This window comes from Apteryx rowi, unplaced genomic scaffold (assembly GCF_003343035.1).
Source record: "Apteryx rowi isolate R43461 unplaced genomic scaffold, aptRow1 scaffold_78, whole genome shotgun sequence".
NCBI classification, from domain to species: Eukaryota; Metazoa; Chordata; class Aves; order Apterygiformes; family Apterygidae; genus Apteryx; species Apteryx rowi.
Window position 1 is genome coordinate 1,162,525 of NW_020451071.1, and position 24,474 is coordinate 1,186,998.

At 42.1% G+C, this 24,474-nt stretch overlaps 1 protein-coding gene across 1 annotated transcript in view; it reads right to left on the reverse strand.

Annotated features, from left to right (window-relative positions):
* Positions 1 to 2,960: 2,960 nt before the first annotated feature.
* The window catches only part of MTHFD1 (methylenetetrahydrofolate dehydrogenase, cyclohydrolase and formyltetrahydrofolate synthetase 1), a 45,759-nt gene continuing 24,245 nt past the window's right edge, over positions 2,961 to 24,474 (reverse strand). Inside the window, exons 14-28 of the mRNA XM_026088687.1 lie at positions 24,014 to 24,121; positions 23,842 to 23,916; positions 22,029 to 22,131; positions 18,747 to 18,823; positions 17,651 to 17,791; positions 15,083 to 15,151; positions 14,790 to 14,901; positions 14,497 to 14,636; positions 14,112 to 14,153; positions 12,973 to 13,073; positions 11,871 to 12,048; positions 9,668 to 9,775; positions 8,313 to 8,465; positions 4,110 to 4,218; positions 2,961 to 3,929 (exon numbers count right to left, since the gene is read on the reverse strand). Coding sequence (XP_025944472.1) covers positions 4,129 to 4,218; positions 8,313 to 8,465; positions 9,668 to 9,775; positions 11,871 to 12,048; positions 12,973 to 13,073; positions 14,112 to 14,153; positions 14,497 to 14,636; positions 14,790 to 14,901; positions 15,083 to 15,151; positions 17,651 to 17,791; positions 18,747 to 18,823; positions 22,029 to 22,131; positions 23,842 to 23,916; positions 24,014 to 24,121 — 1,497 coding nt within the window. The 3' untranslated portion in view covers positions 2,961 to 3,929; positions 4,110 to 4,128. The remainder of the gene's footprint in view (positions 3,930 to 4,109; positions 4,219 to 8,312; positions 8,466 to 9,667; positions 9,776 to 11,870; positions 12,049 to 12,972; positions 13,074 to 14,111; positions 14,154 to 14,496; positions 14,637 to 14,789; positions 14,902 to 15,082; positions 15,152 to 17,650; positions 17,792 to 18,746; positions 18,824 to 22,028; positions 22,132 to 23,841; positions 23,917 to 24,013; positions 24,122 to 24,474) is intronic.

A 24,474-nucleotide genomic window follows, 5' to 3' on the forward strand; every position in this document is an offset into this window, starting at 1 on the left:
CCCCCCCCGCCGGGCTCCGCGGGGCAGCAGCCCTCCCTCCTGCGGGGCTGCATCCCTCCCTTCCCGCAGGGCTGCATCCCTCCTTTCCTTCCAGACAGCATCCCTCCCTGCTCGTGGGCCAGCCTTGCCCTCCCAGGCTGTGCACAGCAGCCGGCACAGAAGCTGTAGACTAAACACAAGGCCAAGGTCTTCCCAGGACCGGAGCTGTTTCTCCTTCTGAAGCTCAACCCGCAGCAAGATGTGCTGCGAGAGAGCGAAAGCACGCCCAGGACGAAGGGACCCGCCGGGATTTACCCTCCAGGGCTTTCCCAGCAGCACAGGAAGAAAAGAGGTCTTGCTTCTGGCAGCTGTTTGTTGTCCTACCTGAAACCTTCTGAGTTGCTGCAGGAGCTACCCCCTTAGTGCTGGTGCTAAAGGGCAGCGAGGTCTTGGGTTTGAGCTAATCCTTGTCAGTAAAAACAGATAAAGTCCCTCTTTCATATGGGCCTTTTTTTCTCTCCACAGCAGCTGAGATTTGACTTAAAAAACTGCATCTCCAGCTGTTATGATTGCTGGGAGGGCCTCCAGAGAAAGGGCTACCAAGTGCAGCTGATGAACTACACAAAACCATAGTTTGAGATGCCTGAACGTCCCCATTCATCTCATCAGGGAGCTAACTGACGCCCACAAAGTGTTTTAAGGATTTTAACTACTTCACAGCACGTTTGCAAGTAAGAAACCAGGCAAAGCAACAYACTTTGAACCTGCAAGGGGCTTCCAGTGTAGGCCAGCCTTAGAAAAATACACATCACCTCCTCCCTCCTAACTCGYTCATGGGGAAAAAAAGGTACAAATTGGGATCAAAAGGGGATCTTTTGCCTGAAGTTTCAGCCAACAGGACATATATATAGCAGTAAATGAAGCAAACACAAGGAACTGTCCTTCTAAAAGCTCCCTATGAGATGTGCTTGCTGGTGTTCGCTCAGGGCAATAACCTTCATTTGGAAATGGCTCTGCGCTGCGGGGTGCTCGGTGGCTTCCAATTACGATACACTTCTGCACTGAAGCATATTTTCCCTTGTTTCAGTTGGAGGCAGGAGCAAGGGAGTGAGGAAAGGCGGTGGCAGTAACAGGGATTGCTAACTCGGGTGCATTACCTCAGGGTAATTGGGCTCCACCCAATTCCCTTTGAAAACCCCTCGCATGGCACTCAAATATTCCTGCCATTGCAGGAGAAGATGGTGGCACCAAAGGGTACGATAGAAGAGAAATGAGGAACACGGTGCAGTAGAAAGCAGAGGATCTGGTCAGAAGATACATAASCTTTCACGCTTCAAGCATGGTCCTGGCCAAGCTGTAGGCTCTGATGTTCCTTCTGTGCCCACACCAAAGCACTGGTGATGTGCACAAAGTCAGCCAAGCAATACCTTCTCCTTTTTCTTTTGCCCCTTTTGCTAGCCAAAAACCTSCATTATTAAGAAATAAATGACATGATGCAAAATTCTCATTATAGCACAGCTAGGGGAATGGATGACCATAACACCAGYGAAGGGCCCTAGGCCCACAAATAGTCCACAGAGAACAAATCCCTGCATAATTAGTTTTTCCTCCAGGCAACAGGGAGAGAAAACAACCTTCCCCTATTTAGTTAAAAGAGATTAAATGTTATGTTCTTTTGGCCATATCCGATAGGGCAAGAACTAATTGGCATATTTCGTAGCAAAGGAGAGAGTTAAGAAAAAACAACCTATTTATAAATYAGTCCTGTAAGACCTGAAGTAGGGACACCGCAGAATACACTTCCTACCTGGCTCAAAGTGCAGATTAAAGAGCATTTGCCAATAATCTCTAGAGATGCTCAGGGCGATTTTTGCATGTTATCTGCTGCTGGCCATGATGGTTTGTTACTGCTAGTCCCCTGGTATGCAGTAAAACCTTAAACAGTTGCATGCCTGAGCCGCTAACCTTGCCTCACTGCCGGAGGTGGACTACAGATCTCTCGAACCGTCTTTCTCAACCACATGTCTGAGATCTCATGCTAAGCTAAAAGGAGACAAATCTGAGCATAAATTTGCACTTCTCACATCTTTCATAAGCACGAAATGAAGGTGGAACACAGAGCACTTAAAAGCAAGCAATGCAACAGGGAAGCCTCTGCAAGATGAGAGAAGGAAGATTAAATGTAGGAACTGACGGCAGCCTTGGCAGCATCAGCTCTAGCAATCTGCTCCAAGGGAAGGCTCAGCCAAGGTGGCTCAGGTGAAGAGGCACTTTCAGCAGGGCACGTGGTCTGTCGCAGCAATGGGGGAAAACTCCTTCTGACCCCATGCAAGTGGCCTGTGGGCGCTCTGGAAAACCTGACTGCCACTAACTCCTCAGCTGAATATCCTCAAAAAGAAAATGTTAGGAGGCTGTGAACGTACCTCAAGTGCTCTTACGACAATTTAAGTTATTCCGTCTTTGCTTCTGTCACAACCAGGTAATTTTTATACAATTATTCTCCCCTCTTGAATAACTTGCTATAAATAGTATCTGCGTACTACAGATGCACCCTTACATTGGTGCACACCTACACCGCGCTTCTCCCAGTTCTCACCAAAATCAGAATGTTTTTAGATTCAGTTCTGATACAAGCAGATGGGCCTTGCGAGTCGCTGTGGAAAGGAGAAGCCAAAAATGTTCGGCTGCAAGCAGGGCAGTCACCAAAGTTAATAGCACTAGCACCTTAATTCAGGTCTTTTGCAGTTAACTGTGAGTATCTCAGACCCACTGAATAACTCAGGTGGTTTATTTCCTATAGACGACACGTGCCACCCAGGAAAGGAAACAAGATTAAATGCACAGTGATGCACTGCAGACAACCTGTTACTGCAGTAATCACTTCTGCTTGCCAATACTGCGATTGCTGCTGTAGACAGTTAATCACAGAAATAAGTTCTACTTCATTAATCTCAGTGCATATATTAAAACCCAGAAAGCACTTGAAGGATTTACCAATTTGTTTGTATTAGTCACAAATCTGGCAGCAATTACATGGTTATGTTACAAAATGATTTTTCGCCTGCTATGACAACATCTATTACAAGTGACTTTATCACTACTCTTGCTGTCTCTGTTCACCAAAAAGATACGCTGGAAACACAGCTTGTGAATAGTGTAACAGTACTTATTGTGGAGCAGAAAAAAAACTGTTCAAAAGACACATTTTGTACAGGCTTCTCTTTCTCCGCATCATTTCACAGGCACAGATGCAGGCCAGAGCCCAGTCTCTAAAGATCCGATATCCACAGGTTCAGTTTCCATTAATACTACAAGATGGTGGTCACAGCTGGGCTTTCTAAACAGGAAATTTGMTATGGCTCAGGTGTCTGCAGGAATATTTCACAGCAGAAGCCACGGGTGAAAAGTTCTGGAGAGAGCTGAGACACAAAGGTCTTCCTTGTTCCCCACTTTTAACCGAGACTGGTGCAGGCTCACAGCACACCGCGAGTTCTCCCACAGTGCAAGAAATGGAATATAGAAGTCAGTATGGCAAGCAGGAATATACAGTGTATGAGACTTCCAAAAATAATATATATCTATGCCACAAAAACCCTACAAGTTAAGACAGTTAAGCCCCAAGGCTGTTCCAAACAGCTCTAGCTTTAGGATTTTTCGTTATTAAAATCATCTTACTGCATCAAAAGACATCATTAAAACCAGTTTTTTCAGCTACAATTATGAAGCAGAAAGTTTGTACAGGAAGTATACTTTATAGACTTAGTTTCATCAACTAGCTTGTAATATAGTAGATTAAAAATTATTATGGATTAAGAACAAGTGTTTGATTCTTTAGCACTCCTCCTCCCAGTCACTTCTTGCACTGTATTTCTCAGTCATATCTTGTTTTGATTAAAAAAATATCAGGGCACAGTTCCATTTACATGACTCATCAGGTGTTCTTCTGGGTGCTAAAAAGAAAAATAAATTTAATAACTATTATATAGTACTGCAGGCAACTTTCAAGCTGAATCATCAAATGCCATTCAGAAGCATATGGCATAATACGAGATTGATATAACTCCATTACCTCAAGGTTAGAAATAAAGCCCAAAGAGTTGAAAACCTTCTAACCTAAACAAGGCACCTACCTTTTGTTAATAATTCTTTTCAAAAGAGCCCATTTACTTCTCCTGACACTGGGTCCAAGTCTATATCGAAGAAACAGGGTCTCGTAGGAAGTCCTGGCATAGTGCTCATCTGCACAGCAAAAAGAGAAACTGTTAAAAAATGGTAACAGCACAGCTTTGTGCAAAAGAGCTAATACTTTGAGAGATTATGATGGCAACAGCTGGTGCAGCTCCTTGCACACAAACATACCAGCTGGATGCCGGTCATATACCATTTTGAAGCACACAACAAGAACCAGGAGCTCCTGGCTCAGTAGACAGAACTGGGATTTTTTTGTGATGAGGATTCAGTTTGGCTTCTACCTCTGCCAGTGACTGAGGCCAAGACTTGGCAAAGTACTTAAACATCCTGCTGGCTTCAACAGTTAACTTAGATGAGTGTTTAGGGATGTTACCGCGCTGACACAATGACTGATTTTGGCGGTTTCCTGGTGATTAAAATGAGGATGTGTTTTTGAATAAAACTCCCACTAGTTATAAAATCCCAGCTGATTAAAATTCTTTAAGATCCTAGAACTAGAGCYGTTAAATAAAGTAGATTTATTATTGTTGAGAAGAGGGTTTTAGTAATTTTTTTWATTTTTTTAATGGAATTAGGCTTAAATATAGATGGACAAGTCTGTTTTCCTGACTGGCATCACACAACCTACGCACYGTTTATGAGACATGCAAGTCAGAATGGTTGTGCGGTGGCAGCAGTGAAGCTAGCGAAACAGCTGCCTGCGCTACACCTGCCTCAGGCCCGTCCACTCAAGTTGTCCCACTCTTGAGTGCTCACTCTCAGCGCCATAAAATACAAGGCCAGTAGGGACTACATTTGGTCCGATTTACTGATGCAGATGATTTCCCCTTCCCTAACTCAGCATTTAGCCCAGCAGCACGTGTAGGCTAACATGGATGCTCTGCAGAGGTGGGCAACTCGTGACTGTGCTTGGCACTTTGCACCAGTCGCCATCCACCCCACAAATAAAGATCCAAGGTCTCATTTTCCATCTGCATCATCCGGCCTCAGCTTCTACAACCAGTAATTGTTATGCCCTTTTCCATGACATTAAAAAGCTCTTCAGCAATCTGGTATTTTCTCTCTGGGCAAGTGTTTTGTACACTAATCAAATGACCTCCAAATCTTCATTTTGTTAATAAGATAAGCAGCAGGGAGGCAAAGCTTAGGTTAGGCACTTTCTGCAGTTCTCAAAACTATTCTGGGAGTTTTTGGAGTCACATCCCATTTTCCCAAGTCATTTAAAAGTGGTAACGCAAGACCCCCCCATGCAGCGTACCACTGCACGACTCGATCGATGCACATCTTCCGTGGAAGTAAAAGTCACTTCATATCTACCTTCTGCTATATATTCTAGGAGTGCACAGTGCACTGCTCTTTGGCACGGCCGCTGCTTTCCAGGACACAGAATAGTGGACTATGGATATGACCTTCATTCCTTGTCTTTGTGTAAGGCTATATGAATATTTTGCTTTCAAGAGCTAAGGCATTAAGAGATCCCAAGTAGCCTGGAAGAATTTCCCTGTTCTCACCACTATTACTGCAGAGCAAGGAACTTCCCATTTACTTAAGTATCACTGAAGAAATGTACAGCTTTGGATTGTAGATCTCCACCTACAGACTCAGAGAGCCAAGGCAAGAGCTGAGACAGTGACATTCAGTACAGTAGGAGGTGCCATATTGCTAAATATGGGCCTAACTTATTATTTCTTGCACTTTCTATTTTGAAAGGAAAGGCCAGTTTTCCTTCTTTTCTAAACACAGGACAGCCCACAGTGGCTACTCTGAAAGCAGAGGCAGAATATTTTATCCCTGAATTCTTATGCAGGAAAGAATAATTTCATATTAGGCGAGCAATTTTCTGTGCAAGTGTCTACAATGCTTAAYGCACTCTGTTATTCTCGGAGCTAAAGAAACAGACTTTTCCTCCACCATTCTCCTTCCCTTCAAAACYACACGCACTGAAAAAGAATGCAGGGCAATTCTCACCATTTACTTACATTACAAAAATTAGACCACGTGGATGTAATCAATCYCCTTGCAGGATTTCAAATAAAACCCAAACCAACTAGGAATGTATTACTTGTTTCACTTGTGGAACTCCTGAAAACAAGCCATTTAGGAACTCAAAACCAGAGCTGTTTGAATAAATGATTTTTTCAATTCACTAGCAGCACCAAAGAAGAAAGAAACCCAATTTGAGTCATATGATTTATTTCACTTTCATTATTTTTCATGCTTAAAGTTAAATGTAGGTAGTCTTTGAAATTATGTTTCCTTTAAAATATCAAAATATTTCATTAAAGTGTAACAGCTTAAACTTTGAGCCAGAAAGTAAAAACCCCAAAACTCAGAAGTTCAAAAAATTAAAAATGTGAMATACCTTTGTGATTTACTTCAGCCAACATGAATACATAAATATGGGCGATGAATTTCAACTCAAATTTCTCATACAGCTCTAGGCAGTGGCTTTGTTTGCTGCATTTTCAGTTCACAGTTCAATGGCTGCTGCTAAAAATTTACTTTGAGGCTAACATACCTCTTGCTGATTGGGTTAAAAACTGTGATCTGAAATCAGAATGCTCTGGGTTGCTTTTCACAAGGACATCCCTTCCCTGGCTTTGTAGGCAGGRTAAGGAGTGAATTTCATGTCCCTAACCAAAAGACTTGCTGTTAAATCTGGCAGAATTAACACCATGATAAACTGCATGTCCAAGGAAGCATTAGAAAACTGGGAAGGAGCAGAAAGGAAAGAGTCCAACTTCATAGAGAACAAAGATATCTGAGAAAGAGCCAATTAGCAGCTTGGATGTCTGAAAACATTAACGCTGTGCACCCCTTCCTTCTCCAGTGCTTATAAATAGCTTAAAAATAAATAAATAAATAAATAAATAAATCATTGTTTGGATTAAATCTTGGCTTGCAAAAAATGTAAATAACATAACACATACACTATCTTTCATTTCATCCCAAAACATACAGTGCTCTTTATAAAGATGGAAGAACCAGACTTTAATCAGGGTGTGGTTATTTTACTTATCTTGGGTAATCTGGAATCTCTACCTTTCTACTTTTTTTTTTTTTTTTTTTTTTTTCGAATTAAAAGAAAAAGATATCCAACGTTTAGCTCTAGGAGAGGCAGCATTTGAAGGAGGAAGGGACCCAACCCTTAAATCAGCAAATTTCAACCTCTGACCCTTGCATCCTCAATGCTTTTGAAAGACAGTCCAAAAAAAGCAAGTGTGTTGCCATGAAGGCTTCAGGAAAAGGTGTAGATCCTTAAAATAAAGTAATTTTAAATAAAATGAGGAAAGTGATAGAGATGCTTGCTCCAAACGCTCCATCCCTTGAAATAATGTAACAAGTCACTTGGCAACATTTGTCCAAACTAGATTTCCAGTGGTTCCTTTTATCCCGACATTCTTGCTTTGGACACAAACCTGAATGTTAGTGCATTTTGCAGGTAACTCTTTTTTCTGCCATCCCATTCATATCAAAGCTATTCCAGGATTCTGTTTCCATTGTAGCTACTCCCTCTCCACTAGGCTGACATTATGCCAACCATCTCAAAGAACAGAAACTAAACTCAAGGGCACAGTGAAATGAACTGCTGTAACTGATGCAGGCTGAACAGCAAACAGATGGTCAGCAAAACCAAGGGGAAGGGGAGGCTGAGAAGTGATTAATAGTACAGGTCAGCTTCATTTTGGAGGTGTCTCATCAGAAGTTGTTTGCTTTGTAGGCTTTGAGGGAGCTGTGTTGTTTTACCCTAATCTGCTGGTGCACACAGCCTTCAGCTGCAGTACTACAAAGTGTTTTAATCAGGAAGGCAAAGTCACAAATGCACTCAGGTGGGCCACAGATTTCAGTTCATTAGCTGCAGGACTCACCTTTTCCTAAAAGCCAGGAAGACAGAGATGCAGGACCTGGGGACTGCATGGAGGGCTGCTCATGTATTCAAAGRGTCAGCTGGTCTATTTTAGCATCTCTCTTCCCCCCTGAAAAAACCCTATTAAGGACATAATACACTGAACTGATATTGTTAAAACACTATAARTGACGTGGACTCTCCTCCTTTAAGATATCTGTTGTAAATGCTTACTGGAATGCACATGAAGATTTTTTCCTCACCCCATAGTTTAGTGTTTCACTCAGCCACTTACCGTTCCTACCAGTGGATACAGGAATCCAGCACCAACACTGGCTCGAACGTCTCGGATTGGCAGAATAAAACCTGTAGGTGCTCCTTTTTGTTCAGGGTCATGAGACAAGGACAAGTGAGTTTTAGCCATGCAGATTGGCAGGTTTCCAAATCCCTGAGGGAGGCAATGACACGGGGGAGAGAAAGAGATGGAAAGAAAGAAACAACAAGGGTAATCTTTCTTATACACAAATGTAATTGCTCGGTTCTGCCACTCTCTGGGTTATCAGGCCATTTTACTCCTTGGCAGTTGCTTCACCCACAGCCTGTCAGATCTGTTGACCATTTCAGGATCCCCATTCCTTCCCCCACCTTCTAAGTATCAAGGAAAGAACAACCATGGCCCCCAGCAGAATCAGTTGAGGAAATGGTTAATAATATGGAAGTGTTAGATATACAACCTTGATATCTAGCTTACTTTCTACTCTCTCCCCAAAATGTTAATTTAAATAGCTCAGAATTAAAGTTCTTGTTCAGCTGAGGTCAGTTAACTGGAAATGTCTGATCAAACTAATTGCAAGTTGTGAGGAAGTAGAAATTACATAGCTATGGTATGAAAGCCCTACAGAACTGTAAAGGAATATCCAAGATATATGAAAGGGAGATACTATATATGCCAGTATAAAATGGACTCCAAAAGCAAAATTATTCAAGCAATCGCTGGTTCTCACACTGCCCTTCTCTTCAAAGCCATTTACATATCTTCATTAATGCAGAAACTATCTGAAAGGGAGGCAAATTCACAAGAACATCATGCTAGAGAAAATGCAACGCAACAACCAGAAAGCATCGTATTTAACAGCCAGATGCCAGATAGTATAAAAGTATAAAGGATAAAAGTAAAAGGATAAGAGTAGCCATTTCTTCACAGGGAAGCATTATATCACCTGTGGGACACTTTCCCCAGCATATCTGTGACTGCCAAAAATTCACGTGGGTTCATAAAGAATTAGGCAACACAGTAAAACAAACAAAAAATCAGAGACTATTTAGCCACTTGTAGTCCTCTAATTCTCAAACTGCTGGAAGGTGGGAGARTGCAGTAGAGAAATACCACTAAATCGTCAAGTCCTTCTCTCTCCATACAATATTTGAGATGTACTACAGTGGGCCAGATGTATTATCTTCTCCACTAAAGCCAGCGCCAGTTTCTCAACACCTGTACCTCTTCCTCCTCTGCCAGAGCAGCATCCAGTGGGCCCTGGATAAGACCATCACTCAGATCACATCACCTTTATGCACAGTCTGAACACCACTGTTAAATACAAACATTTTAATGAAAGCATCAGTGCGTATCAGATGGCTTGGACAACTCACCTGCTTAGTGTACAAGGTGACTTTCTCCTGTGCTTCCGGAAACAGTTCGATGTCACTTGCCCCATAGATCTGCTGTGCAATAAGTCTGATCTTATCTGTAACAGGGAGCTAGAAAAAAACCACAGTAGCTTAATGGCCCTTCTGCAACTTTAAGAGCTATTCCCATTACTATAAAAGAAAGCTATATAATAATTTGAGGATTTTCAAAAGACGTTTCATTTATCTTGTTGCAGCTGATTCTCTGGATAAGAGGACAAAACTAGTTTACTATAATCAGAAACAAAAAGATACACATCAATGTTTCTGATAAGCTGTTCTTTCATGTTAATTGTCCCCCCTCAGAAGAGAGATGTTAATTTTCTCTCGAGTTTAAGTCAAAAGCAGTTTTTGATGAAATACAACGTACGGTTAAAAGAAATAAAAGCACAAATAAGACAGGTTAGAGAAGAAAAATGGAAAGCATTTGTTAAGGAGCTAAAATAGATATAATGATATGGCTCTGCACTTCATCATGTTCTTGAATAGATGCTTGCTATTGAAGAAGGATTCAAGCTATAACCTGGGTGTCTGACAGCAAGCAAAAAGGTGTCTGGAGAGATTCTTCATTTGCATGAATCTCACTTCTTGCCTATGTTTGTCCTCACTGAAGCAAGCCACACCTTTTAATGCAAATCTCTGATAATAACTTCCCTGAAGAAGAGAATCAGGCTTTGGAAACATTTGGTTAACCTGCTCCCYGCCCCTCCCCATCTCCACCCCTTCCCCCCAAAAAAGAGAAAAAAAATTTGGGGCCCTCACTAAAGGTGCCTTCTGCTGCCTCTAGATTTTCATGGTTTGGCACTCAGCACTTTCTGAAGAGGTTGGTCTTGTTAAGTGAGAGAAGTCAAAGAGCTGGACACAGAGAACATTCTCCTTGAAATCACAGGTTGATTTTTAAAGTTTTCACTTGTCGTTGCCACATCATAAATATGAATTTAACTCCCTGATCGATACTAAGCAGGGAACTATCTGGACTGCTCTTGCTCTAGGAACAAAGGGGAGAGGATACATTTTCAATTTCCTGTGTTATCTTCAATGTACCACCATTTGGGACAAACAACTCTCATCCTTCCCAAAGTCGTCCATGATTATTTTGTAGCGCAGAAGAACAAAGTACAGTCAATTCCAGCTGGCTGCTGGATAAAGAAACCAGACGGGGTAATTCCATGAACATCAATCTGTATTTGCCTCATGCCTGGTTCTTGACTTGAAGGAGACAGACAGTGACCCAACAGCCAGCTGCAGCTTGAATGTGCAAGAGAGACTTTACAAAGGTATAAGACACCTCAGACAACTGCTGTCCTAAGCAAACTTCACCCAAAGCCAACTTCTCTCGTGTGGACTCTCTACAGCCTACAAAATTACAAGCTGCTGTTGAAGACTTTCTTGCTACTGAGGCATCAATGTGATCTTTCTTCCTGCTGTTTAAAAGGTTAAGCTCATGTTGCAACTTGTCCCTTCCTGGGCTGCAGGCATTATCCTCATTGAACTGTCAGGGACTTCACTACCTCCAAGTCCTCTGACATATCTGCCCAAGAGCAAAGTCATAAGAAATACACATTCTCTTCTACTTCACTTGTGGTGTGACTCCATAAGCCCCATTTGCAATGTAAAAAAAAGTTAAAAAACGGACACATTCTGTTTTGCAGATTGGTGTATGGATCCTCATCCTGAGCATGAAGTATACTCTCAAGCTCTCTGGTAAGGCAGCAAGTTCGGTAAGGTTTGCTCCAGTCCATCCTCTGACAGAAAGGCATGTCTCAGTTCAAGAAGTAAACTTCCTTGCCCTGGAACATGGCTGTCCCAGTAGAAACCTGTTCATCATCTCTAGCAGGGTCACAGCAACATCTTTCAGTGCTAAGAGCAAACAATATTTCTCTTGGTAGTCAAAAAAGACATGAACTGACAGACTAGGTCTTTGAGGCTGGTACAGTAAGTGTTAGCTTCTAAAAACAATTTTCTTCTCAGCTTTTCACAGCAGACTTTCAGGCAACCTTCAGCAACTTAAGCCTGTGAAACTAACTAGTCCTCACCTAATGCACAGAGTACTTCTGTTCCACATCATGATGACTGACTGCACTTGACAACAAACTAAAATGCTTTCCTAAGCTAAGAGTGAAATGAAGGACTAAGTATGGCCCTCTGTGATAGTGCAAGTTCTTACCTCCACATTATAGAGGAACTTGAAGTTGCTGGGAGCCTGTGATGCTCTCTGAACAGCTTGGGCCAGTGCAACTGCTCCTTTACCTCCCTCTGCCCAGTGAGTGCACTCCACAGCATCGAATGCTCCTGCTGTCTTTGCCAGTTGTACTACAAGGGCCAGCTCAGCCTTTGTATCTGTTCTGTAAAGAGAACAATTTGCATATTTGTACCAGAACATACACACAGTAAATTAGCGGCTTGCTTTAACCATTCATTTCTCTTGTCAAACAAGATAAATCACAGAATCCAGCCATCAGGAAGCCATTTCCACACTTAGGGGTTATCTACCACAAGCCTTCACCACCTTGGTGAAGGAAGTTACTCCACACAGGAACGAGCAACAACAGGTAGCTCCAGAACTACATGTAGAAACCCCAACAGAGCAGTGTTCTAGACTTGCTGCCGTTTCTGTCCCTGACTGGCAATGCAACTCCTGTTTTCAGAAGTAAACCCGAAAAGCCATTAGTACTGCTGATTTAGAGATGCTAGGATGTGCTATATCACGTGCATACCACAAGCTAAAAACCAGAATTGCTCTAAATTGGCCAATATACATGAGTATGAAAAATCCTTAGTTGGTTACTCTACTGCAATTGGTATCAGTTTTAACACACCAGTTCAAAACTCTTCTGTTTGTATAAAAAAGAGACAACACCAGAATTTATTTCCTCTGTAGTACAACGTGGAAAGCTCTAAATGCTTCTTAGCAGAGTAATTATTCCATACAGCAGATCATTGAATCCTGTGTGGTGTGCAGAACAGGCACCTCGTCGTCTTTTAAACACTCTGATTCCAGATCATCACAGGCACCTTTTATCCACAGTAATTTCGCTAGTCAGGGTATGAGCGATGGCAGTTTAATAGTCACTGATCTTAAAATCCTTGGTTAAATTAAACTAAGGAGTTCATTTGATATAACTGAGCAGAGCTCCCTTATTCATTCTCTGAGCAACGCAAGATGCTGCTTGCTGCAGACAATACATCAACAGTACTGAAAACAAGAGAGTTTAAATTACATGTAACATTTTATCCCAAGGAGCCCCTCCACATCCCAGCTCACTTACTTGAAAGCATTCACAGCCACTACTACTGGGACACCAAATATCTGGGCATTTTGGATCTGCTTGCTTAGGTTACTACAACCTTTTGTCAAGAGCTGAAGATTCTGTAAAGAAGACAGTCAGCAGAGGGTACACTTTATGAGGGGCAGTGAAACTTTTGCTCCAAAAGCACTACGTCCACAGCTAATGATAGAAGTGCCAAAATGGGAATTAAAACAAAGATAAAATTTCACCGTATTGCTTTCTGAACAGCCTGGACCAGTGCAACATCACCACCTTGCTGAATGGCAGACAGGAAGACGACTGCTGGTTTCAGCTGCCCAGCCAAGGTAGAAGGAATCATTTTTTACCATTATTGTTATTTTTAATTGCCCAAGTTAAGACTTGTGCTGACTAATTCCCCATCCTAAAGCCTCATTTTCTTCTGTGACACATCCCTCTATGCATTAAACATCATGAGCAGTGAAATTTGCTTTGTGGCAACAGCTTTAGGTTTATACATATTTACATTTTGCAGCATCAGACATTATCATGGAAGCCTGGACATTTTATCCCTTCCTATGCAAAGCTTAGTTCATACAGAAGCTCCACGTGAGAAAGCTGCAACCATATAAAGAGAGCCAGACCAATTATCCAAGTGTATACAACCATGCAAAGAACAAGGTTAGAAGCTGAGACTTTAGTTTCCTTTCCTCTGCTTGTAAAGAAAAGGGAAAAAAAATCTGCTGCTGCTAAGAAAAGAGTAATTAGACAGGCACTCTGAATATTTTCAGAGACAATATTTCAACCAAGCAATTACTCTACACTGAGAGGGTCAGGGGACATGGAACAGATATCACAATGAAAAAATGAGCACAGCCAATTGTGTGAGCTCCGAAGAAACCAAAGGCTCTGAATACTAGCTAGGTCAAGTACAATAAATGCTTGAAAGAAAGAACGGAGCCAAAGGATCATCATTTAAAATAAATAAATAAATAAATAAATAAAAGGAAGGGGGGGGGGATTACAGCTTGTATGAGGAAGCATTTCCCCAGCAGCTAAAGAAAGGACACATACTAGCTATTCAGGCATGAACTGCATGACAGTATCTTGTAATAACTGCAGTTAGTTGGTCAGCTATCATACAGGTAGTTAAAGGTTACCTCTTCTGTGTACTCCTTTGGTAAAGGTACCCCAGCAGCGACCTGGAGGAAAAAAAGAAAAAAAAGAAAAAGAAGGTACCCCAGAAGATTTTTATTCATAACAGCAATTTTGCTCTGGGTTGTTCTTAAACTGAATCAAGATAAAAGACACTACTTACAGCCAATGCGCAAGTGCCCCAGCATGCAAACACTTCGTTACGACAATAAAGTAAGCGTAGCATACTACATGAAGCAGCTTGCAGCCAACAGAGACATACGGATTCCTTTCACAACAGCAAATCTCAAGACAATACAAGCCCATCAAACCCCACAGGACTTTAAGTGACTGGATTGGAAAAACCATAAGCATCTCACAGGCCTAAAGAAAACCTTGCCTAGTACTTACTGCAGGGCCTCCTCCATGCATTTTCAGAGCTCGGACAGTGGCAACCAACACCACCACATGAGGCCGGAGACCAGAGTAACGGCACTTAATGTTGAAGAATTTCTCCATGCCAATGTCTGCACCAAATCCTGCTTCTGTAACTAGAGGGGGGGGGGGGGAAAGCTTGTGAGAGGGTGCTGGGCAAGGTCAGTGCTCTGATTATATAAATCAGGAGCTTCTTCCAAGATGAAAAACAAAGACAGTCAAGATTAAAAAAAAAGGCAGCTCCCTCCCTGCAAAGAGCATACACTTACCAACAAAGCCGTCTTTGCCCACAAGCTTCAGTGCAATTTTGTCTGCCAACACCGAAGAATTCCCATGTGCAATATTGGCAAAAGGTCCAGCATGAACAAACACTGGTGTTCCCTGGAAAAGGGAGAGAAAGGGAGGGAGGGAGGGAGGAAGGCGGGGAGAGGGGGATAAACATCTCCTCCAACTCTAAGCAGAGTAAGCCCGGGCTGATCCGTGAAGAGTGAACTAGACTGGTTGCTTCTTGGCTTTCAGCACACACACATAGCAAATACTTAAAAAGCCCATCTGTGCTCACCTCTAGTGTCTGCATGAGGTTTGGCTTAACAGCATCTTTCATCAAGACGGCCAGAGCACCAGTCACCCCCTAAAGGAAAAAGAAGAGCAGTCAGTTCCCAGATCTACTTTTGTCCCAGTGAGCTTTCAGGAACAGAACCAGCTGTTGCTCCAGATACCTTTTTTTCTAGACCACCACCACCATTTCAACATCTCGGTTCTAAATACTGACAAATGTGCACAACCAACTGCTACATCCTGCCCAAGCCTCTTGTGCAGAAACAACTTTTAAAGTGAGCCCTTGTGCTTGTGAGAAAGGACAAGCTGGCATCATGAAAGGCAAATACTGGAGTCTCTGTTTCCCCTTAGGTGTAGCTCTGTACCCTGCTGCCTCCTGCAAGGCAAAAGCTTGCGACTTCATCCACACCACCCCAGGAAGGGAAAGCAGTGGTTCCGTCATCCTTGCGACTGACAGTCCATTGGAAACTTAACTGGCTGCTACCCAGCACTTCCAAAAGTAGCTAGAACTGCTTCCATGCAGGCTAAGCCAAATGTTCAGAGCAGTTATGAAAACCTTGAAACATGATTTCCTTTCCTCTTAATTTCAACTAGATTGCAGCACTCAATTATGTGAAAGATCTCTTTTTCTTTTGTAAGAAATTCACTGCTTTGTTTCATTAGTTTCAATCTTTCCAAAAGAAAGCTTCGTTAACATTTAACGGAAAAGCTTTAAGCTTCAGTCATCTTGAGAATAAAGAAAACCCACAGAGCCAGATTCATTTCCATAATGACATTTCAGGTCTGTGTCACTCAGTGGCAGTTCAATACATCTCCATCTCTAAAAAGCCTGTAGTCAGTTTTTGCTGCCACATTTCTTCCCAGCTTTTTTGGGCTTCCTGGTAACACAATTGTGACATTGGTGTATCACAGCAGAAGAACCCAGCTTTGAACATATCATTCTGACAATTTGGCCTTTGCAACCACAATGTTTCTGCCTGCATAAGGAGTATGTAATGCAGTCCTAACGATGCGAGCCAACAGCTGCATCTGCAAAAACAAGTGTAACATCAAGAGAACCTGTTGGATAGATCTGATAGGATCCTCTGCTCTGCAGTTACAATTAAACACAATGAGGTTAAAAAATATTCGGTCTTGAGCTGAAACACTTCTATTACCCAGACTCTACCTAAAACTCATAAAGCAACTCCCTACCCAAGGGTCATCTGCACCTATTGCTGACAGGAAGCAAGAGAGGCTTTCTCTTAACAGGGGTTAACTGAGGTCCTCAAGGTTAAGCTCGCAGCATGTCAGCAGTACGAACTGAAATATCCAAGCTGCTTACAGAACTTAAGCATGCACCTTCCCTCACTCCCAACAAACGTCTCAAATCACAGCATTTACAGACACAGGGTTCTCAGGACTAATCCTTTTTCTGCAGGGGCCAGAGTTAGGCCATGTTGCTAATTTAGTATTTCTCAGGCTTGTCCTGGAAGGAAGAAAAAGCAAAAATGGAGAGAGAGAGCTAGGAGCTTTGCGCTGGGTCCCATCTTGCTAGGGACACTGATCAGGATACCCATCCCGTGGGTTCTTCTGTCCCACTGGACAAGCACATTCAAAGAATACAAGGGAAACTTCCTTAACACCGCACCATCCTAACTTGCAAAACTGAAAAATGTACTATACAGGACAACAGGGAGTACCAATATTATTTCTCTATTGACCAGCGAAACAGTCCTGAACTTGTTCTCTGTCTTGAGGCAAAGTGGCAGGGTACAATTCACACACACACAGAGCTCAATCCCCCTTCCTTCCCCCAAACAGGGCTGCTTTCTCCAAAGCATTTATTGGAAGAAGTGCCTGGGGCATAGGCTGAAGCACTGTTTGGGAGAGCGGTAGCTGACACACTCCACAAACGTGCCAAGAACTGGGTTAACCATTATTGTACGGATAACTGCAAGACAGTGCTGCAGCTTGTGCCCCAGCCCTGTTTTACGTACCAGTAACAGACATYACCAGTTCCACTATATTCAGCATTTCACACAGTGGAAATAAGGGATTTGTGTCTCTCTCCCACGCCCCCAACACCTCCTCCTCTCCCCCCACCCCACCCCAAGACTGCCTTATGGAAACCTTGCACTTCTTTGCAGAGTTCAGCTTTTATAACATTGTCTCCCAGCAGAAGATAATTCATCACCTGTAATTAAACTCGCACAGGCTTTGTTTCTGCTCAGTGTTTTCCTCCCTCCAGGGAGCCTGAGAAAACAGGATGGCCAGCAGGATGCATTTTGAATTCTTCCTATTCATATTTATGCTTCTTATCTAGATACCACTTGTATTTCCCCATTAATTCCTATGGTGCAATCTGACATACAGCACATCACAGAGCCCCTTGTCCATGCCCAGATCGCATGCACATACACTGTGCATAAAGTCACAAACCTTCACTAAATCTAAGGGCTAAGATTTCACCTTTAATCTTTGATATACTGAAGTCTTTTCTGTATGTAACCATCTCTTTACACTTTCCAACCCAAGTCTTTCAAATGCAATAGCAGGCGTTTGGCATTTAAGGACTGAATGACTCTCTTACAAGGTCATCTGCTGTAACTGGTTCTCCCTTCTTGCTGGAAGCTACTACCATTCTTCCCAGACGCATTCTCATATCATCCAACCCATCAGCGAGTGCTAAGACTGCCATGATTTCACTGGCCACCGTGATGTCAAACTGTGCCTGCAAGAGATGAATAAAGACTGTGAAAAGAACTCATCATAATTCCCTAGCAAAAATCTTTATCTCCGTTAAATTCTTGGAAAAAGGCCAATTATCATCATCTTAAAAAATACACACATACATACATAAAAGCAATCTGAAGTATTACTCTCAGAACATACTTCACTTCAAATATGCAGCTTTAAGCTAGAATTTTTTCTGCAGCATGAAGTAAAAACTACTTATTCCACTGCTATTATGTGATTCTCTCCTGGTACATAAATTAATGATTCATGAAAAAATGTTTAACACCAACAAACTATATTTTTGAAGACTGAGCTAGTTTACTAACTCGTCTGACCATCACTAAACAGTATAATATACAACAAAATCTAGCAGATTCTGTAGAAAATGAAGGGTAGAATTCATCTGACATAACAGAGACACCTCCATCTAGGCTAGGCACTCTAGGGACCTTTTCTAGTCAATAAAGAGGCTTTTTGAGCATAATCCATTCGAACTATTAACTTGACAGCTACTTAAGGATGAGAGGAATCACAGCCCAGATTGCCTATTTTTCTCTATCGATTATACAATAAATCTAGACAACGAGCTCAGACGCAGTGTCTAGTTTTGGCCAGCTGCATCCCACCCAAAGGGTCTGGAGTGGCTAAGGTTAGCAATTGCCACGCATCGTATTTGCAAGGGGTATTTGTGTGTCACTGTTACTGTGCCACAGTCATCCCAGTTCAGGAAGCCAACATTCAGAACAGGGAAAGAGGGGAACGGATGATAAAACTGAACATAGCGTTGGCAGTGAATTTAACTGCCTGCTGTAAGGGACTTTTCTACTTTCTCTTTAACAAGTTACTGGTAGAAGATGAAAATACCTGGAGTCAGGGAATCTTGTCTTAGGACCATGTTTTCCTGTGTGCTTTTTAAAAGATGGAATAATGGAAGAGATGAGTACAATTACCGTTCGCGAGAATCCTTTTTCTGTTGGAGATTGTCCAATAGTGATTCTCCTAAGGAACCTGTCATTTGTATCCAGCACTGCAGGGATGCAGATAGGAACATGAGAAGTCACGTTTCAAGTCATACGTTTCATCTCTGCCCTATTAGGAACACCCAACTAGACCAGGTAGGAAGATTCGGTCTAAGATACCATCCTGTCCTCAACAACAGCAAGCACTACTCAGCATGATACTTCCACCAAACCGGAACTGCAATGATTTTAAGATACCCACAGTCGCACATTGGAGATGCTGCACTGGATCGTGAGGGAATCAACCTCCCTGCCTCTGCGTTAACCATAAGGCACAAGCCTCCCCAAAAGCAAAGCTGATGGTATTATTCCAATTACTTTTTCACCATCATTAGTCAACATGAGATCAGGACATTACTGCAGCCAAAAGGAAATAAAATTATCATTTTAAAAGATAAATGATAAAATGGACAGATTCTACCCTTTTAGTGGGAATTYCTACTCAGCCCTGTTAACTCAAATCATCTTGGAAACATAAACTATCTAATATTGGCTTAAATTTGATGTTTCTTACTATCTGCTTGAAATATCCTAAGTATTTTATAGAAATTTCCCATGAGACAGACTAATTTAGTCACATTAGAGGCTACAAATCAAGTTTTGGAGTATATATTTCACAYTGCATTTTCATAAAAAGGAGACAGAGCAATACTCTTGGGGTCTAAAAGAGAAAGATCTGTCTGTATTTGTAATTCCTTTTGCTAGTGAAAAACTAATTCAGCCAGGCTACTTCACCAGGAGAGATCAATCTTACTTTTAGTTAACGAAAGCCACGGATTACTGATGTGATCTGTATTTGTAATGTCCAGCCTAAAAACATATCCCAGGATACTCAAGTTTCAGCTAAGTGTTTGGACTGAAGATACAAATTTGGGAAGAGGAGCATGGCATTGCCAAGGCGCCTGAGCTGTAATGAGCTTTAGATACTGAGGATGTTCAGAAAGCGGTGTTGGCTGAAAAATATCCTGGGCCATCCGTTTATCGATTCTGCACTTAACTCTGTGCTGCTCTTGCAAGCAGGATGGCCAGTGAGGTACTAGACTCCTCTCTCTAGCAAACTGGCTAAAAGTGGGACTTCTGCAATCACACCGCCTGCCCATCTAGCTGCCCTTCCCCTTCCTTTTTCAACTTGCCTTCCAAGTTTAACTGCAGTTCGACAGAACAGTAGGTGTTTCAACAGTTACGAAACGCCTACAAGTTTTGCAAAGAGGCAGCTGGGGAAAGACAGGACGGACCCCAGTTAGTTCTTAGAAAGGAAAAAGCAGGCAGAAATCAGCCATTATCTATTCCACTGGGCAACAGCCGACCAGCCTGCAAAGATGTAACGAGTAACATGGGGAAGCTGACATGTCTATGGCTGGGAAGAAAGAGGCTGGAGGGGTGACAGACCGTTTCATAGGAAACCAGGAGTCTTTCGCCAGGTGCTAACAGAGTAACTTGTTTAACAGGAAGCATTATACAAAACTGGGAAAATCCGTGATAGAAAAGCCTCTGTAAAATATCTGAGAAATACTATTACAAACACAAAGTAACACTGAATCCACATGCAGATTTTGTACTTGAACAGACGTTGCAGGACATACCTGTTCCAAAATAATTTCTAGCTAGAAAACAGCTAGACTGGCACAGACCCCAGAAGGTATACAAGTGCTTAGTATTAGCAGAGTTTATTCTCACACAGAAAGGAAAACCAATTGTTTCTTAGTACTTTTACACTTATTTGACCGCATCTGATGATCCTAGTGTTAAATTTTCTAAACCTGTTATAATAAGTATAATCAGTGAAAAAGTATAAAGCTTCCAATTTAAGACTGCAAAGAAAACAGAACATAATAGAACTTTAAAGAGAAAACTCATACTGGAATTCCTTAATATAGAATTATCCAGAGGCTGCTGATACCTGAAAACACCTCTAACAATGAAGCTTAATTAAGCCAGTGGTTTCTGCTATCCTGCAGGGTGCAAGTGTCCAGACAGTGCTGCTTTAAACGCTAGAACAATGTCTGAATCAATCAGTTGCTATTATTTCTTTGCAGCTGTAGTTGAACCAACCGATTCAACTGGGACAATATCAAGATCAGTACCTGGAAAGATTTACCATTCTCTCATCCCGTTAGCAGATTTGTATTGCGATTAATAAACAAAACTCAGAAAAAAATTAATGACGAGAAAAGTCTCTGCTACTGTTCCAAGACAGACAGTAATCTTCAACAATTTAGGATGCAGCTGACTGATGATAGGGGGGTGGGAAAAATCAGCATTTATTGCCAATCAGTCTTCACAGGAGGCAGTGGACTCACTGCTGCTGCACATAACATCCCTGCAATCTAAAAATATATCCTAGCAGCACAGTGCAGTACCACTGTCCTATCTCATATGCTTTGCACCCATGTAACAGGGGGACAAGCAGCCCATCTCTAACGTTACCCAAAGTGCAAAGCTCATCAACCACTACTGCTTTCAACAGTAAAGCTGATGCTTGAGGGGTAATTCAGACTCCCCAAATCTGTTGCTCATTACTGAGCTCAGAGGAGGCTGAGGGAAATAATGTACCTCTAGTAGGTGGGATGAATCTGAGGCAAAGAAATTCAAGTCATATTTTTCAAAAATTTCAAAGGTACCTAAAGACATAGGTCAGCACTAGTAAAGATGGTACAAATGTTTGATTAAGATGATGTTTAATACCTGTTTAATTCCAAAATCGTGTGGGATATAAGCCCAGCACACTTGTGTGTGCGTGGTTTTTCCTCTGGGTACCTACCTATACCTTCAGGTATCTTTAAAAACTTTTACAGCCTGGCCTTTACTTGCTGTCAGCCCCCAGCAGAGCATCCTGAGTTTAATGCCAGAGCAGTGCCCTCTTGGTGCTCACAGCCTTTTTTCAAATAGTCAGGAAAAAGGCTGTTGGCTACAGTTGCTGATCTCTGAACTCCAAGTGACTGACAAAACCAGAAACAAAAAACTGTACCCATTCGTGAAGTCTGCTCTGAATTCACAAAGATTAAAATTCAAACTTCTGTGTCAGACCCTTTAGTAATGAGAACCCAGCTACAGTCCAAGAAAACATCTATCCCACCAAACACTCCAAAAGAGAGGCCAGCCCGTTCTTCTCTCCCATTTTCCCAAGAAAAACAGTTCCTGCTGCATTTAAAAACTTCTGGTTTCACACACATTTTGTTTCCTAATAATTCCTTCATTTAATGGCTCTTGTACCTCTTTGCCATGTTATGGTGGCTGGGTCAATATCCAGTCTCACAAATACATTTATCTCTTCCTTTGTCAAAGCTGCGGGATCAGTCTTGTTAATGCCCAATTTCTAGGTGGAAGAAAGAACAAAAAAACAAAACAAAACAAGAATTAGAATGGAAAGATTTACAGAAATGAATTTTCATTAAAGCAATTAGCCTTTGGCAGCAGCATCTGCATTTTCAGAAATAAGGAGGGGATGCCTTTTTGGTGCTCCTTCTCCTAGGTCCCCGTATCAGTGTGTACGTGGAAGCAGAGCTTGCTGCTGGCCAGCTAGTAAAGGGCAAAGCAGACAACAGAGCTCATTAGGGCAGGCTGTCACCAAGCTTTGTGTAAAGCATCTACAGAAAGAGTAAGAGAGAGAAAGCTCTGCAGTTTCTTACATGCCCTGCTCTAAGCATCAGCCTCACATGCTTACATCCACTTCCCATCAGCTTGCCTAGGGTCATTGCGCACAGCCATACGGACTGAAAGACACTGCTTTCAGCACGCTGGTTAAGCAGCACAAAGGAGGAATTAAACAATTCAGTCACAAGGCTGTCGGCATCCCAGAAAGCTGATCTTGAACGTACTGAGAGGATGGGCAGTTTGCCAAGTTGCTTAATTGAGAGAAGAATTATCTCAAGAAGCCTGATACAAGTGCAAGCATAGGAATGGGGCAAACGATTGAGCTCATTTATGAATGAGCAAGCTCATTTATTTATTTACTTTTATTAGACAGCTAACTCCTCCTAAATCCTCCTTTAAAAATCCTCCAATTAAAAATCAAGAAGATCCCCCTTTCTGGAGTATTAGTATACCTTTCACATCTCAGCATTCACTAACCAGAGTAGTAGTTAGGGTAGAGTTCCCTCAGCAGTCTGTCAGTAACATCAAGCAACATAATATAATTTCCTTGCTCAGCAGAGGAAGCAAATCACGCTTTCTTTTATGGTTGAGACATTATAGCCAATTAATAAATCAGAGCTTTAGCTTCCTAAGCATTGTTCTTAGACTGTTGTTCCTGATCTCCAAATGGGCAACTGATCCAGCTTGAATATTGTACAAACAGGTAATATGCAGCTTGAAAAGAGCTCAGCAGGCCCTAGACGAAAGGTCTGAGCCCAATGCAAAATTATTCCTCTGTTAATCCTCATTTTTGCAGAGGCCAGGGACACACGTGGGTTCACATTGATTTCTGAGGATGAGAAGAGCTGCAGTCCACTCAGGGACTGCCACTCATTGACAAGGCTGCTCATTTAACTGGGATTTTTTTTTGGGGGGGGGGGGGGGGGGGGAAATGTCCGTTTCTACATGTTTGTTCAATCTGAATAAGAAAATAAAACTCTCTACTACCTTCTCTTTCTGCTGTATTCTAAACTTGCCTCTTTTGTGCTGCAATATCTCAACAGCTGTCACATACATAGGAAATATTTATCTTCAGCTGTAACTGAGTATAAGGGACAAAGACTGTTTCTGGTCCTGTCTTATGCTGCACGAAAGACACCAAATTGACACTATCAATAAAGGGCACTGATCTCTCTACCTCTTCCCACTATGTTACTCATACAGTGTATGACAAACGAAGTTAGATCAATGATTCTTCCCCCTTGGGGCTGTGTCTCATCATTATCTGTGCTGAAAGAAGGGCTACCATACTTTCGCACATTTTATGCAAACAATAAATGCCAGCAGAATAACCTACAGGACAGCACAGTGGTTTCCGCAACCTGCCTCTGCTTATGCAACAAAAGAATAAGTGGAACAGAGCCAGGAACCAACTTGAGACCAGTGAACTTACCTGTAGTCTTCGAATCTGAATGTCTGAGAACTTCCTAACACCATTGACAGGAGGCACCAATCGGTTATAGAGAGCCTTACAGAATGAAACGCACAGTTAGTGGGGATGGCATACCCAAAATATCTTGACCAAAGTGGGCTGGGCTCAAACACATCATAAGAAAGGGTCATACCTGGTCAGTCTGAGTTAGCTCATGGAATATACGTGCATCGACAGCAGCAGCAACCAGGTTGTTTGCAGCAGTGATAGCGTGGATGTCACCAGTGAGGTGAAGGTTAAACTAGAGGATATAAAACGCATCAGTTACCCCATCCTGCTGCAATTTTCATTTATTTCAATTCATCGTAGCCAGATGGAAAGAGAAATATTAATAGCAATGTTAAAGTGGGTGAGGGTAGAAGGGGAGAGATTGCTCAGTACAGTATGTGGAAGAGAGGAAAGAATTTCTCTAAAACAGAAAAACGCCTCCCCCACATTTATGTCATATTACAAACTTCCAGAACGATGCCTCCACATAAGAAGATTTTTGCACAAGAAAAATTCTGCCAGGCTCCTTGATACCTGAGAAGACCATGGGATGACACATCTGCATGACACCTCCTTTACCTTCCTTCTGACCTACTCACACTATTT